This window comes from Myotis yumanensis, unplaced genomic scaffold (genome assembly GCF_028538775.1).
Source record: "Myotis yumanensis isolate MYYU_CA2020_CCGP unplaced genomic scaffold, mMyoYum1.0.hap1 SCAF_19, whole genome shotgun sequence".
Classification (NCBI taxonomy): Eukaryota; Metazoa; Chordata; class Mammalia; order Chiroptera; family Vespertilionidae; genus Myotis; species Myotis yumanensis.
Genome location: NW_027223770.1, coordinates 21586286 through 21603058, shown reverse-complemented (window position 1 = coordinate 21603058; position 16773 = coordinate 21586286). Strand labels below are relative to the sequence as shown.

The 16773-nt window shown below is 46.1% G+C and overlaps 1 protein-coding gene across 1 annotated transcript in view; it reads right to left on the bottom strand.

Annotated features, from left to right (window-relative positions):
• Window positions 1–11336, bottom strand: part of SVOP (SV2 related protein) — a 37616-nt gene extending 26280 nt beyond the window's left edge. The window contains exons 1-3 of the mRNA XM_070399744.1: window positions 11116–11336; window positions 2839–2999; window positions 572–657 (exon numbers count right to left, since the gene is read on the bottom strand). Of these exons, the coding sequence (XP_070255845.1) occupies window positions 572–657; window positions 2839–2999; window positions 11116–11150 (282 nt within the window). The 5' untranslated portion in view covers window positions 11151–11336. The remainder of the gene's footprint in view (window positions 1–571; window positions 658–2838; window positions 3000–11115) is intronic.
• Window positions 11337–16773: the final 5437 nt, after the last annotated feature.

Genomic DNA, 16773 nt, shown 5'->3' with positions numbered 1-16773 from the left:
CATCCTTTATGGGACGAGGTAGACCGAACCACGGGGCAGAAATGAGAGTCCAGAAGCAGACCCATGTGGGCGTGGGAAGGTGATGGGCGATACGGGTGCCCTTTCAAATCAATGGGGAAATTAAACATCTATTTTGAAATATTTAATTCGGTCCCCCTCTTGCACCATTCCCCAAAAGCAATTTTGGTTGTATTACCGGTCGAGATGCGTTATTTGCAATAGGCAGACGAGGAGAAGCGAAGGGCTCAGTCTTATCTGTGCCTGCTTTTCCAGGGGGAGCTCCGCAGATGACATCACAGTCTCAGCGTAGCCCTGAGCCCCCAGGGACAGAGAGCCATTTAATTAACCAGAAGCGCCCACTCCTCCTGAGGGCAGTTGTCAACATTACCCGCAAGCACTGACCTCCGTGACCATCAGGGCCACTCATCATGACCCTGACTGATTCACCCTGAGGCTCTGTGAGGAAAGAACTGGGTCCTTCCTTGTACGTAGATCATGGAAACCCAGTGGAGCAGCAGAAGTTAGGGTTTCTTGGAGGTTGAACAGGAGGTCCCTGCCCAGAAATACTTGCCCAAGCCAAGCCGGTGAGCACAGACAGCTTCCATTGGAATTTTCCAAACCCAATGGCTTCCACCGCATCTTCCACCATGAAAGTATCTGGAAAGGAGGGAGGGGGAGGGGAGGACGGAGTCAGGGCATCTTGCAGTTGTCCTAGTGTTGGGGTGTCCCGGGGGTGTCCAAGCTCTTTAAACGCAGCACATGCCGCTTCTAGAATTTATCTTAGAAGAATATTCCGGCAAGTGTGAAAAGATACCTTGCTGCAAAATCCACTGCAACCTGGTCTACAGAAGGGAAAACTGCCCTGGCCAGTGTGGCTCCGTGGTTAGAGCGTCGGCCCGAGCACCGAAGGGTCGCAGGTTCCATTCCCGGTCAAGGGCATGTACCTGGGTTGCAGGTTAGATCCCTGGCCTTGGGGCTCACGCTCTCTCTCGCTCTCTCTCTCTCCTTTCCCTTCCTCTCTTTCTAAAAATTAATAAAATATTTTTTAAAGTTTTTAACTTAATTAAACAATAAAAATATTAGAGGATCCTGCTGGTGGCCCTTCTTGGGCTGCCTCTCAGGATCTCAACAGTCCCTGCTGGCAGTTGACATCTTTTGGGAATTTCAATCATGGGCCTCTAACGTCAGCCATGATGTTCTCCAGAAGTGTGAGCTGATGTCTATCACACCAGCAGGTTCTGTGTTTTTTTCCCCAGCAAAAATATCAAGGAGAGCCCTAACCAGTTTGGCTCAGTGGATAGAGCGTTGGCCTGCGGACTCAAGGGTCCCAGGTTCGATTCCGGTCAAGGGCATGTACCTTGGTTGCGGGCACATCCCCAGTGGGAGGTGTGTAGGAGGCAGCTGATCGATGTTTCTCTCTCATCGATGTTTCTGGCTCTCTATCCCTCTCCCTTCCTCTCTGTAAAAAAATCAATAAAATATATTTTTTAAAAAATATTGAGGAGACAGCAGAGCAAGTCCTATGACATCATCAGTAACATGAAGAGTAATGATGACATAAGGGTGCACTCTCGAGTGTTCACCACGTGCCAGGCACCGCGCTAGGAGCTTGACGTGCATTCTCTCGTTTCGTCCCTGTCACAGCTATCCGTTAAGGCCCAGTCTTAGCCTCAAGTACAGAGGAGGACATGGACGTTCCCCTGTCACTCAGCTGGCACACTGTAGATCTGGGAGTTGAGCTCAGACCAGCCTCTGCTCCTAACCACTGCCTCCCCCCTCCCCGGTCCTGGCCCCCTTAGCTGTGCCAACAGCAGGCCTTGGGGTCAGGTCATTCATCCTCTCTCCTGTTGGGAATCTGGGGCCTCTCAGGAGTGCATGGGATGTTCTGTGATGCGGGGAGACCAGGGCCCACAGCACCTGCTCAGGTCTCTGGGTTTGCCCAGCTCTACCCAGAGGCAGCACAAGGTCCTGGGTAGGAGTGGATTCCGAGGTCAGATCGTCTGGGTGTAAATCCAGCGGGGCTAATTTCTAGCTGTGACTAAGGCAAGATATTTAACCTTTCTGTGCTTCAGTTTCCTCTCCTGCTAACAAGGGGAAGATGACCGTAAGAGTTCTAATTAGAAATGTTGTAATTAAATAGGTAATTTGAATAAAGCGCCTCAAACAGTGCCTGGCACGGAGTGAATCCGCAGCTAATGTCAGCTGTTCCCATCACTACTATCATCATCACCATCACACTGACACCATCACCACCACCACCTTCATCATCACCACCTTCATCATCATCACCATCACCACCAACATCATCACTATTATTATCACCATCACCACCTTCATCATTACCACTTTCACCACCACTATCATCATCATCACCATCATCATCACCACCATCATCATCACTACATCACCAGTACACTATCACCATCATCATCACCACCATCATCACTACATCACCAGTACACTATCACCATCATCACCATCACCATCATCACTATCATTAGCACCACCACCACTATCGTCATCACCATCATCACATCATCATAGCCACTATCATCATCATCATCATCATCATCATCATCATCATCATCATTGTTGTGCTGTCCTCAGCTAAGTGTTATGCAGTGATGCTGGTGGCAGGGATTGTGATGTAACCTTTCCTGCTGAAGTGAGCCATGTGGGTTCAGCTCACACTTTCAGTATCACCCCTGTGCCCTCGGGGCCCTCCTACTTGCCTCTTCACGAGATCCCCCTGAGAGTGCCACCAGGGGAGGCAACCCAGACCCCTCAGAGCCCCTGACTGTGGCCTGGGCTGATGCCCCAAATGCAGGGCCCCCTCACCGTCGGTGGGATTGGCAAACTCCTTGGGAACAGCTGCCCCATCGTCTAGTTCGACCGCCTGTAGGCCCGTGCGGACCCCTTCGATCTGGACCTCATGCTCTCCCGAAGCCGCGTCGTCCTCTGACCTTGCACTCTCGCCCGTACGACGAAATTTCACCACCCTAGAGGAGAGAGCAGAGCTGGTCACGAAGGCTAGGACTCCCCCTCCACAGCCTTGCTGCACAGCTCTTGTGCCCAAGACAGGTGAACGGCTTTTTTACATGGTCAGGGGAGTTGGATGGGTAGGAGCTTGACATTTCTCTTGAGTTGGCCTGTAGAGGCTGACAACTTCCAAAGTCGTGCATCAGGGCTGCCACATATGGTTGTACAGGTTGGGCACCGCATGGCTCCAATGGGGCTCCCGTCACATGGTAGGCTATGGGACTGGGGAGATCTTTGTTCTAGACTTAAATAGTTTGGGAGCTTGTGTGTTTCAGAATTGAGACTCATGTCTCTGTAGCAGAGATAACAGCGTGGTCACCTGAAGGTTACCTCATGCCCACAAGAAGTTGCCTACATGGGATTTTTTTTTAAGTGGATATTACGTTTTTTTAAAATATATATATTTTATTGATTTCCCACAGAGAGGAATAGAGAGTTAGAAACATCGATCAGCTGCCTCCTGCACACCTCCTACTGAGGATGTGCCTGAAACCCAGGTACATGCCCTTGACTGGAATCGAACCCAGGACCCTTCAATCCACAGGCCGACACTCCATCCACTGAGCCAAACTGGCCAGGGCTACATTTATTTTTTTTTTTAATTGAAAGAATTCACCTGGAAAGCAAGACTTCTGATGCCTCTTAAAACAGTAGGCTATCTGGCCATCTGGGGCCCCTGTCTCTCTAAGGCAGCGGTTCTCAACCTGTGGGTCACGACTCCTTTGGCGGTCGCCTAAGACCATCCTGCATATCAGATATTTACATGACGATTCATCACAGTAGCAACATTACAGTGATGAAGTAGCAACAAAAATAATTTCATGGTTGGGTCACAACATGAGTAACTGTATTTAAAGGGCCAGAAGGTTGAGAACCACTGCTCTAAGGGTATAGTATGGCTAGATCTGGTCAGTGTGGTCCCTGTCTATGGGACAGTTCAACTATGCAACCCGCAGAATAAGGGGTGGTGTGAAATGGGTTCCAGGAAGGGACTCTCTGTCCCCAAGAAGCAACCCCAAAATAAAAGCACACACAGTCCCCCAAGGCACCTATCTGTACAAGACGAACACATCGATACGTATTAGGCAAAGGAAGGACATGGACATTTATGCACATTCTCGCTTCGTTTTCAGGGATGAAGGAAAGGTCAGTGGGTCACCCTCGACTCTGAGGATAGCATCCGGGAAGGACATGGCTCTGCGGCCGGTAAATCTTCCTTGACTACGGCTCTGATCGCATCCTCTCCTCGAGGGCCGCCGGGGGGGGGCCTTGCTTCTGTCTGTGACTGACAGCAACCACTGCAACCTTTCCGGAAGGTGACCTGTGATATCTTTCAAAAGGTAACATGCTCTGTGCACCCACCTAGAATGGTGGTGCAGGCAGTTCATTGTCCGGGTAGACCAGGGGTCCTCAGACTTTTTAAACAGGGGGCCAGTTCACTGTCCCTCAGACCGTTGGAGGGCCGGACTATAGTTTAAAAAAACACTATGAACAAATTCCTATGCACACTGCACATATCTTATTTTGAAGTGAAAAAAACAAAACGGGAACAAATACAATATTTGTATTTGCATGTGGCCCGAGGGCCGTAGTTTGAGGACACGTCGGGTAGACCCAAGCAGGCGACGATTCGCCGCCCACAGAACGGCCCGCTGTGGATTCTTAGCTAGCCGCGTGTCAGGCCCAGGGTGTGCACTTGCCATCGATTATCGTATTTAACCTTCACTTTCACTATCCCCATGTTCCGGATGAGGACGCTCGAGCACAGAAGGGCTGGGAGCTCGTCCAAGGTCACACAGTGGGTGTGTAAGCCAGGCTTTGGCAACGCCACCTGCCCTCCCGGAGTCCCCACTCCCAGCCTCTCTGCTGGTGCTATTCTCCTCTGAAGCTCACAGGCTGTTTGCAGCTTCGTACGTGATAATTATCCTCTCAATGTGACAAGTATGAACAAACCCGGAAACCATCACTGGGAGAGGAGGAACGACAGAGATGGTGGCACAGCCACTTAAAAAAAATGTCTTCAAAACTGTTTGTGAGCTGATCTGTGTCCCAGTAGCCAAAGACCAACACAATCCATGTGTCCGTCAGCGGATGGATGAACACAGTGTGGTCTAAAAAGGCAGGGAATTCTGGCGCGTTCTACAACATGGATGAGCTTCGAAGACGTTACACTAAGTGAAATAAGCCTACACACCAGGACAAATATTGTGCACCTCTATGAGGGGGCAAAAAAGAGCCAAATTCACAGAGATAGAAAGTAGGTGCAGGAGGGAGGGAGGATGGGGGAGTTAGTGTTTAATGGGTGTAGAGTTTCAGTTGGGGAAGATAAAAAAATTCTGGAGAATGGACAGTGGTGATGGCTACACAATGTGAATGTACTTAATGCCACTAACTGTACATTTACCATGATCAAAATGGTCAAGTTTATGTAATGCGTAGTGTATCACAATAAACACACATACATACGCATACACACAAGTTGATCTGTCAGAGCCAGCAGGATAAAACTGTTGGGCTCGTTATTAAATATGCTAGAGTATGATCCTGTGCTCTAGGTCCTTGCCATGAAGGCTTGAGTGTGGTCGCCAACCAGAGGCCCAGTGTCCCCTAGGGTATCGATCGGCAAACTCATTAGTCAACAGAGCCAAATATCAACAGTACGATTGAAATTTCTTTTGAGAGCCAAATTTTTTAAACTTAAACTATATAGGTAGGTACATTGTTATTAAGTTAATTAGGGTACTCCTAAGCTGGCCTTTGCTAAAAAACCTGGTATTTTGTGGAAGAGCCACGCTCAAGGGGCCAAAGAGCCACATGTGGCTCGAGAGCCGCGGTTTGCCGACCACTGCCCTAGGGGATTATTAGAACTGCAGGCCTACTAAGTCAGCATCTGCATTTTAACCAGGTCCCCAGGCAATGCGTGCACGGCCACGTCTGAGAAGCACTGCTGTAGATTACTGAAGCTCCTACACCGAGAAGGTCTGGAAGGAGGCGTAGCACTAAAGACCGGTTGCTTCTGGGAAGGAGGACTGGATGGAAATGAGGATTTCCTTGCGAGGGAAAGGAAATAGTCTTTACTTTTATTTTGGACCCTTCTTGTAATGGTTGCATTTTTGAACCTGGGCATCTGTACATTAATCATAAATATACGTAACCATCGCGACTCTTTACGGAGCTCTTGCTGATGGGGCAGCGTCTGCTGAGCATGTTACGTCTGTGAAATGGGAACGATGACGGGCGTGCAGGACCGTCGTGAAGTGTCACCGAGCCTGATGAACGGGCAGTTGCAGGCCAGGAGTCAGTATGGGCTTGCCTCCCACCCGGCTCCACTCAGGCCACCTTTCTGCCTTGAACACGGAGTACGCTGACCTTTGCGGAATGTGACCTTGAGGAAGCGGCTCAGCTCCCTGCAGTTTTACACCAGGATCTGCTCACAGTCCTCCTCTGGCTGAACACAAGAAGCCAGGGCACCTGTATTTATGAACACTTTATTTATTTATGAACACTTGCCTTGAGGCAGACATAACAGGGGACCTTTGACATTAAATTAGATTCAGAAAGCCGGGCCTCATTTTGAATGGGTCGGGTTTCTAAAAGTATGTATCGAATACACGAGCCAAGACTTCCCAAGAGAGAGAGAGAGAGAGAGAGAGAGAGAGAGAAAGAAATATGAAAGAAAATAGCAGTGACATATGTTAAATATATGAGGGCTTCAAAGCAGGCTGGCTCACAACTCCCTGGCATTTGTGGGGTATAGATAGCATATAATTCACCAAAATAGTTGGGAACATTTATTTTACATAATTTTGCTGTTTAAAGGAGAGATGAGCTTGAGGAACTTAGCTGTCAACAGTCAAGATCTTGTTTGTACCGTCATGAAATTCATTCACCTCGTACCTTAAGTTAGGGTCTGAGACTTGATTAGGGTATTTTAGACAAGGAAGGTTTTTTTTTTTTTTTTTCTCTTTCCATCTGAGTTTCTGGACTTCTATCCCTTAAGTTCATGAAGCTACCAGACTGAAGGAAAGCTTAACTCTCCTTGTGATTATCTCATGGTGCCACTTAAAGTCTTGCATGAAGAGACGTAGATAGAGCGTCGGCCTGCAGACTGAAGAATCCTGGGTTCAGTTCTGGTCAAGGGCAGAATAGTTTGTCTAAACTAGGACCCTTTAGAACTGTGGTTCTCAGTGGGGGTGATTTAGTCTCCCAGGGGATATTGCTAATGACTGGAGACAGTTTTGATTGTCCCAACTCAGGGGGAATGGTGGTTGTGACATCTTGTGGATGGAGGCCAGGGATGCTGCTAAACATCCTATAATGCATAGAACAGCCCCTCACAACAAAGTATTATCTGGCCTAAAAATGTGAATAGAGTCTAGGTTGAGATTTAATACAACCCTGTATTAAAGAGTAAACGAGAAGGAACCAAGATGGCGGCATAGGCCGCCTCCCACAACCACATCAAAATTACAACTAAAATACAGAACAACCATCATCCAGAACCGCTGTTATGGGGTGGGGCCACAACATTAGTAACAAAGAAACAGAATTTCTGGAGGATGAGGCCCAGAAATCAGGATTCTAAAAAGATTCCCAGGTGATTTTAATGTGCAGCCAAGGTTGAGAACCACTGCCTTAGAGTGAAGTTAGCTACCATGTGTTTGAAATAATGAGGTCTGAGTGGCTTTGAACTTGAGGTTGTAAAAGGCTTTGGTGGGTTAACCTTGAGGCTCCCTGTGCTCTCCCTACTTTTTGCCTGAAGTGGGTGACAGTGAACCATTTCTCCTTGGTTAGTGAAACCTGGGACTGATTTTTCAAATTTCACATATTTTATTTATAAATTATATTTATAATATGTATTATATTATTAAAGTTATTTCACATACTGACATGATTTATGTTTACATTTTTTAATTATTTTGTTTAAATCCTCATCTAAGGATATTTTTCCATTGATTTTTAGAGAAAGTGAAAGAGAGACAGAAAGAGAGAGAAACATCGATGTGAGAGAAACACATCCATTGGTTGCCTCCTGCACGAGCCCTGACCAGGACCCAGGCCAAGGAGGAGCCTGCAACCAAGGTACATGCCCTTGACTGGAATCAAACCTGGGACCCTTCAGTCAGCAGGCTGACGCTCTATCCACTGAGCCAAAACGGCTAGGGCTATGTTTAAATTTAAATAGCCATATGGAGCTAGTGATTACTGTATTATATATTGCAGCTCTAGGTTATAAGCTTCTCTTATTTAGTTGTAGAGTCTCTTGTATCAAGGATGGCGCCCAAGTAAATTGGATAAATGAATAAATGAATCAACCCATCCATCCATCAATCAATGTAGTCTGCAAAACTTGCTTTCAAGAAATCATCCTAGAAAGGAAAGACCCAGAAAAGTCTAACTTGCACAAGGTCCCACAATAAGGCAGAGCTAGACACAAAATCTCAGCCTCCGGAATGTCCTGGAACACGGTGTGGAGCCTGAGTGGACAGCAGGTGAAAAGCACAGGTTGTCCGTGGTCTCACAGGAACCATCCTGGAGCTATGTGAAGGAGGCCCAAGTACAAGGAAGGACTGTTTTCTTAGGCACCCTCGTCCCCTTCCCCCTCCCCTGACCCGTAAACTACTTATCGGCTTATTATCCATTAACACTTGGCCTCCCGTGGGACCGAGCCTGTTCCAAACCCAACTCTCGCCAACCCTCTAGAAGGCATTCTGATTCTTTAAACCATGTTGCTCTCAGGAAATGTGCTACCTGCAATCTGTGGGTAACATACACAGGGTGTGGCTTAAATCCATCTCAGTTGTGATTTGTACCCCACTCAGAGTCACGCGGCTGTTCCTTTTACTTTCTTTATTTTAAATAAACCGAGGTCAATACATTTCAGGGCTAATTTTGACTCCGTTCAAATGTAATTTGGGGGTTTTCAGAGGACAATTTTTGGAAGTCCAACATAAGAAGTCTATAGATTCTGCTTTTACCAATGATCTTTCAGATGTAATAATAATAGTTAATATGTGTTGAATGTTGTGTGTCTTGTCAGGTATGTAGCACACATTGTCTCACTTTAGCTTCACAATAACCCCATGAACCAAGTACAACTGTGACCCCCATTTTATGGCCAGGAAAATTCAGAATCAGAAAGGTTAAGTCACTTGCTCAAAGTCACATAACCAGGAAGTGGCAGAGTCAGGATCGGAACCCAAGGCCCTTACTCAATAACCAATACTCTTAACCAGTACACAATTTGGTCTCTAATAGATATTGTATATATTAGATACTATATATATATATATATATATATATATACACACACATACACATATATATGCATAAAATATCAGAAAAAATAATCAAGAAACATAAAACTGGGGTTTGGGAAGAGAGAGACTTACTTTTAATTCTTGTGCTTCTTTTTAAACTTGCCCTATATATAGATGATATAGTACTTTATCTTATCTATTGACATAAAATGAATTATTCTTTATATTTAAAGAAGTAAAACCCTCCTGTTATTTTACCTTTTTTTCATGAAGGAAGGACTTGTCACGATAGTGTGAGGCTTGCATACCAGTAAATTAAACATACATGAATCTTTGAGTAACTCGCCAGGTTCACATGCTCTGACATTATTTGAAAATTTATCCCAGGAAAACGGCAGCCAATATGAATCGTATTGTTATTGTGAGGACCAAATTTCATATTTCAGTCTCTAAATTATTTTTTCCACCTGGGGATAGTGAGCTGGCTTTGAACATGATACTTATTTTCGATGGAAGCGGTGTGTTTTCCTTGAGAGACCTGCGCTCAGATAGGTGCATTGTTATGGATTCAGGCATCGACCTTTGGGTATGATCACTGAGCATCCTTCAGCATTTGTGAAAGAATGCTGTGTTACATAAGCTATGCTATTTGTGGATCAATTAATGGAAGCCTAAAAGTAACATTTGAATTAATTAAGCATTGGAAATGAAAATTAATTTTACGCTGATGGAGAAGTAAATATTGCAATATCCTTCAGGACTCGGAGCCTCGGAGAACTGTGTCAGTCACACTAAAAGTCACTTGGGAGAGTGCCTCAGTGGCTTAGCGAGAGGGAAAAAAAATGTTTCAAGTCAAGAAGATACACACATACGAACAATATCGTACCCTTCCCAACAAACCCAAATGGTGTCTACTGCTACCATCCAAATGGCTAGCGCTTCCAAAAATTAAAACAACAGTTTCCCCTTAGTGTGCTTTTTAATGCCCATCTCAGACTCTTGGGGTTTGCTTAAGAAATCACCGTGGGCTTGTGGTAGGAGACCTCCCTAAGTCCCCCCTGCGAGGCCCCTGTCCTTTCCTTTGCTTGGTTATATTTCCTCAAAGGTCTCAGAACAAATTTGGTATCGCTTTAAAAATGCCCATCCGCTAAGCAGTGTGTTGCTGATGTTCCCAAGGAAAGCTGTTGACAGTGAGTCTCACTCTAGCTGTTACAAAAACCTTCCATTCAGAAGAAGGCAAGAGGTTACAGCCAGGGTGCACAGCCCTCCCATTCACACGCTTCCTAAACAACCGGACTTTGACCTGGCCTCCCCTCTGGGAAGGCATCTTGGCTTTTCAGACACCAGTTTCCAACCTCAGTCATCACCCCCCCCCCCCCGCCCCCCTTGCAGAAGCCCCTGCAGAAAAATTAGGAATTTCACAGCACAGGAGAAGGGCTGGGAAGAGCCCATGTCATTGCATGGACTCGTAAATTCAGCCCACATTGCAAAACAGCGGCGAATGCTTTCTGAAAACACAGACCTCAAAATCCCCTTAGGATGGAGAGCAACTAAAAGGGGAAGCAGAACACCCTGTAGATCCCCCATAAGATTCTGACGGATCTGAAAAAAAAATAAAAAATAAAAATCGAACTGAGTCAGATACAGAGGCTGGGCTCCTGGGGTAGGAAAATGGCTTTTCTCCTCCAGGCCTAATTCTCTCTCCTCTGAAACGGTTCCCTTTAAATTCAAGAAGCCACGCAGCGATGCCCCCCTGCAGGGTTTCATATTTGCAAGGAAAGCCGGCCTGCCGCTCACTCGCCCCCCTGGTACTCACGGCAGCTGCCTGAGCTGGAATAAGTCCTCCTCCATGTCCGCGCTGCGCGAGGACGAGCCCTTCTCATGGCCCTTACATGGTGGTGGTGGTGGATGACGAGCGGTCGGGGTTTCAGCACCGGGGGTGCCGGACAGCTCCCGCGCCGCTTCCTCCCTCTGGCGGCAGCTGTTCGGGGGAGGCAGCCGCCGGGGGACCAGCCCACGAGACAAAGCCTCCGCCGCCAGGAGACCGCGGCGAGAGTGGGCGGAGAGGAGGGGGCGGAGGGCAGAGCAAGCTGTGCGGGGAGAGGGGGCGGGGAGAGCCCTTCTGGTTAGAAGAATTGACTGGCTCTCTGTGGCTGGTGGGGTTTTGCTGGGGTCCCCATAGGGCACGCCCGCCTGTGAAATGGCTGGCGAGGTACCCATGAGCGCCCTTTGGTGAACGGCATCTCTCTAAATGCTTATCTATAGGGATTCATTAATGTTATGGGTATAATATTCTTTTTTTTAAATATATATATATTTTATTGATTTTTTTACAGAGAAGAAGGGAGAGGGATAGAGAGTTAGAAACATTGATGAGAGAGAAACATCGATCAGCCACCTCCTGCACACCTCCTACTGGGGATGTGCCCGCAACCAAGGTACATGCCCTTGACCGGGATCAAACCTGGGACCTTTCGGTCCGCAGGCCGATGCTCTATCCACTGAGCCAAACCGGTTACGGCTGGGTATAATATTCTTGAAACGCAGGCTGCTCTAACAAATGCAGAATATGACAAAGAAAATTTTAAATTTGTCCATGCATTAAAGAACTGTTTATTGAGCATCTACTATAATAGGCACTGGGCATATGAGAGAGAACAAGTTAGATGTGCCATTGTCATCACGGAGCTGAAAGTCTAGTGAAATGAATTAAGGAAAAAAAAAAAAGTAAGGCAAGTGTGAGAAGGCCAAATATCGCTCATTCATTTACCCAACAAGCATTATTACCTGATTTCTACAGCCCTGTCTATATGGCATGCGAATGATATCTCAATAAAGATGTCCCTTTTTATTAAAAAGTACTTTTAAAATTTTTTTCCAATTTTTCCAACATGTAAACAGAGAGTTTTTTATGTAATAGGATTATTCGCTTCTTGGGAAAGGGGTGGGGGTGGGCACACAGCATTTCTCCCCCGGGTCTTCCTTTCTCTCTGGCCACTAGCAACCCGGGCCCCCAAACAGTCTGCTCCATCCTGTCCACGCTGCAGCCAGGCCAGAGCAAGTGTTGCACGTTTATATTTTCCGCCTGCTCTCTGAGGACTCCCGAGGTGCACCCCTGAACACTGGGAAAAGAATACTTAGTACGTAATAGGCATTGAAAAAATGTCTTAGAGAAGTAAATTACTAAATAAGATATTGATTAACTTATAAAATATGTTTTCTCATCTTTCTTAGAAATGTGGTGGTCTTTTTCTAAAGCAATGGTTTCTTACTTCTGAGCACGGGTCAACATCCCCCAACGGGCTGATTAACACACAGGTAGCCGAGCCCCATTCCGAGTTTCTAATTCAGCAGATCTGGGGAGAGGCCTGTGTTTGCATTTATAAGAGGGTCCCAGGTGATGCTGATGCTGGTGAGAATTGAGAATCCCTGTTCTAAAGTTACATCTGGATGATACTATCAGCCAAGACAAACATGGCTCGCATTTTTATACCTCTGATCTTTGAGACATCCTTGGGCAGATTGGAATATTATAAAGGCAGTTGCCTCCAGCTAACTGCATTATCCATCTGCCCGGGAAATGAGGACCTGCCAAAAGCCAGATGGGTTTTATTTCACGGCGGCATACAGCACCATGATTTCCCTCCTCAGATTCTTTTTTTATAAAGCGAACATCTTAAAAATAGAGGCTGGCGCCCCAGCCCGGTTGCCCAGTTGTTCGGAGCATCATCCTGTACACCGAAAATGTTGTGGGTTTGATTCCTGATCAGGGCACATACCTCAGCTGCGGTTCAATCCCCTATTGGGCATGTACAGGAGGCAACCAGCCTCTCTCTCTCTCTCTCTCTCTCTCTCTCTCCCTCTTGCCCCCTTCCCTCTTCAATAAAAAAACATATCCTCAGCCCTGGCCAATTTTGCTCAGTGGTTAGAACGTTGGCCTGAGGACTGAACGGTCCCAGGTTCTATTCTGGTCACAGGCACATACTCGGGTTGTGGGCTTGATCCCCAGTGGGGGACGTGCAGGAGGCAGCCGGTCAATGATTCTCTCTCATCATTGATGTTTCCATCTCTCCCTCTCCTTCACTCTCTCTCTGAAATCAATAAAAATATATTTTGAAAAAACATATACTCCGATGAAGGTTTTAAAAAACTTTAAATAGAGGCTGGAATAGAGTCTGACAAGTTGCCCCTTAGCCTGAAATACTGAATATAAAAAGCATGTGCTATGTACCAGCGGTTCTCCAATCACCTGAGTTTTAAACCCTATTTTGTACCAAAACAATATTCTAGTAGTTATAAAAATGGCACTTAATTTTAAAAGGGAAGCCTATGGATTTAAATTCATAAAGAGATTTGTCTTTTTTTTTTTTTTTTTGAGAACTGACACTGAATAAAAGACCAAAAGGGAAAACTCAGACTTTGGAGGTAGGTCTCTGCTCTGCTAGCCATGCTGGTGGGATGGCACTGCCACCTGGAGTCACTCCCCGGTCCCTGGCATTGTGCTGGGCAGTGTAAGAACCTCCTGACTTACCGCAGGAGCCAGCAGAAAGGGGAGGCTTGGTTAGGAGATTAAGCCCTGTTTGAAAATGTCAAGGCATCCTGGCCCAGTGGGTGGGTCAGTTGGTTGGAGAGTCGTGCACCGATGCTTCTGACACCAAACGTGTGTGGTTTACCCTCCACAAGCAAGTCTCTGTGACACCAGCTGGGTGTCCTACAATATTTTTTAAAAAAATATTTTTTTTTATGGATTTCAGAGAGGAAGGGAGAGGGAGAGAGAAACATCGACCGACTGCCTCCTGCATGCCCGCTACTGGGGATCAAGCCTGCAACCCAGGCATGTGCCCTGATGAGGAATCGAACCATGATCTCTTGGGTCATAGGTCGACACTCAACCACTGAGCCACACCGGCCAGGCTGGGTGCTCTACAATTTAAGTCAGTTCTGATACTATCTACCTGGAGATAATGTCATGTCCAACAGGTCAAGGGCTCAGTTTCACAGGACAGCTCCCACCCCACTTCAGATGCCAATGTCCAGTCCTAGGTCCTCAGGTCACCCACAACTTCTGTCTGATTTGGCCACACATTGGAGGTTCCCATGTTTTTCTCCTCCAGTTTGATTAATTTGCTAGAGTTGTTCAGGGAAACTTCCCTAAAACGCAGGGAAATACTTAGGGAAACACTACAGGGAAGCATCTGTATCCTTTATCGTCTCCTTTAATTAACTTAATGTAATTTACCAGTTAATTACATGTGCCAGTTAATTAAAGGAGATGATAAAGGACACAGACGAACAGCCATAGGGTGAGATGCATAGGGTGAGATCTGGGAGGGTCCTGAGTGTGCAGGAGCTTCTGCCCCGTGGAGTTGGGGTGTCACCCTCCTGATGTGGATGTCTTTGCTAACCTGGAAGCTCCCCATATCCCTACTATTGGGATTCCTACCTATCTGGAGGAAAATATAGAACAATGATAATTTTTTAAATATTAAAAAGATGCCCAGCCAGTGTGGCTCAGTGGTTGCGTGTCGACCCATGAACCAGGAGGGTCACTGGTTCCATTCCCGGTCAGGGCACATGCCTGGGTTGCAGGCTCAATCCCAGTGTGGGGTGTGCAGGAGGCAGCCGATGGGTGATTCTCTCTCATCATTGATGTTTCTATCTCCCTCTCCCTCTCCCTCTCCCTTTCTCTCTGAAATCAAAAAAAAGTATATTAAAACATATTAAAAAGATACTTAATTGGATTCTAGATCTTTCTTGTGACTTTGTGTCACACCTTGATCACAATTTCTGAGCTCTTCCTTCTGACACACAGGAAGCCAGAAGAGGGAGTGAAGAAGGAATACAGAGCTATCCTTCTCTCTCTCCCTCAGACACTCACTCCCCTGGGGTCAGGGAGAAGACTTTGGAATCAGATTTGAGTTTTAAATTAAAAAAAAATTAAGAGAACACCAATATATCTATTGAAAGGAGACGATGGGTCTCTACACATAGATACAAAATTGCGTTACAAGGGCCCTACTCCATGTTGTTAAAGGGAGAGGTCCGACTTAGTACACACGGGGGCAGCTGGGAAAATGCTGCTTTTGGTTGTTAATCCTCAGGAGCTGAGGGTCCTGAATAAACCATTTGCCTGCAGAATGATCCCAGCAGCTGGAAGAGCTCTAAGACTCTAAATAGTGACTGTGTGCTTGCTGTTGGTGCTGTGAACCCTTGATCTGCCCGACGGATGTTAGAGCAGGCCCTGCTGGTTCCTGGCTGCGGCATTGTTGCCATAATGAGTAATATATCCTTAATAATAAGAACATCTGTTAGTCAAGGGCAGCCATACCCCTACTGGTTAAAGGAGCAGGGAGGGCCAGGCTGGAGGAGATACTAACTTCATGAATGTGATGTACTGTTATTACTCATGTGGCTGTTGCGAGAGTTCAATCCAGATAAGGCATGTAAAGTGCTCAAAAATACCTGAGAGTTGATTGGCTGTGGATACTCTATGTTATTGAAACTAGTCTGCCATGTAGAGTTCTAAGTAGATCTGTGGATGGGATGGCACGGTATTCACTCAAGAAGTTAAAGGAGGGGTTCTCACCTGGTGATGTGACTCAGTGGTTGAGCGTCAACCCAGGAAACAAGAGGTCAACAGTTTGATTCCTGGCCAGGGCACACACGCCTGGGTGGCGGGCTTAATCCCTAGTAGGGGGCATGCAGGAGGCAGCCGATGGATGAAATTTCTCTCTCATCAATGTTTCCGTAGCTCTATTCCTCTCCCTTCCTCTCTCTCTAAAAATCAATTTTTAAAAAAGCATTTAAAGTAGAGGTTCTGCAAGTATATTTGCAGAACCCCTCCTTGGGACCCCTGCAGGTGGTTATTGAAGTAAAAACTACTTTCATAATAACAGATATTATTTGCCTTTCCCACTCTCATTCACTCATGGTTGTGCCCTGGAATTTTCCAGAAGCTATATAAAATGTGATGAGGTCATGGCTCTGATGTCTAATGGAATATGTGCTTTGATACTCTTGGGCTTAAATTGTTTTCTCAGTCTTGATAAGTGTTTTCCAGGGACTCAGGAAAACTGAGTCCCTGGAGGAGTTGACTACAGTGGGACAGGGGGTAATTTGGGGTGGTGGTGGTGATTCTATATGGTGATTGTGGTAATAGTTACATGACTGCATTTGCCAAAACTTCATAGAACTATACACTAAAACTAGGTGAATTTTATTATATATTGTACTTCACTTTTAAAAAAAAGAACAATAGTTATTTCTTAATTTTAATTTCTAATACTATAAATATAGATATAACCCACATAAACAAAAGCTCTAATAATTTATAAGCATACCAAGGGGTAATCAGACCAAAAACTTAGAGATTCACTGCATTGATTTCTTTACTAAAACAGTTGCAGTTGTTTGCTTTGGAGGTGGGGAAAGTGATTAATAGAGGGGCAAATTCTCTCTGGCTCCAATGTGTTGT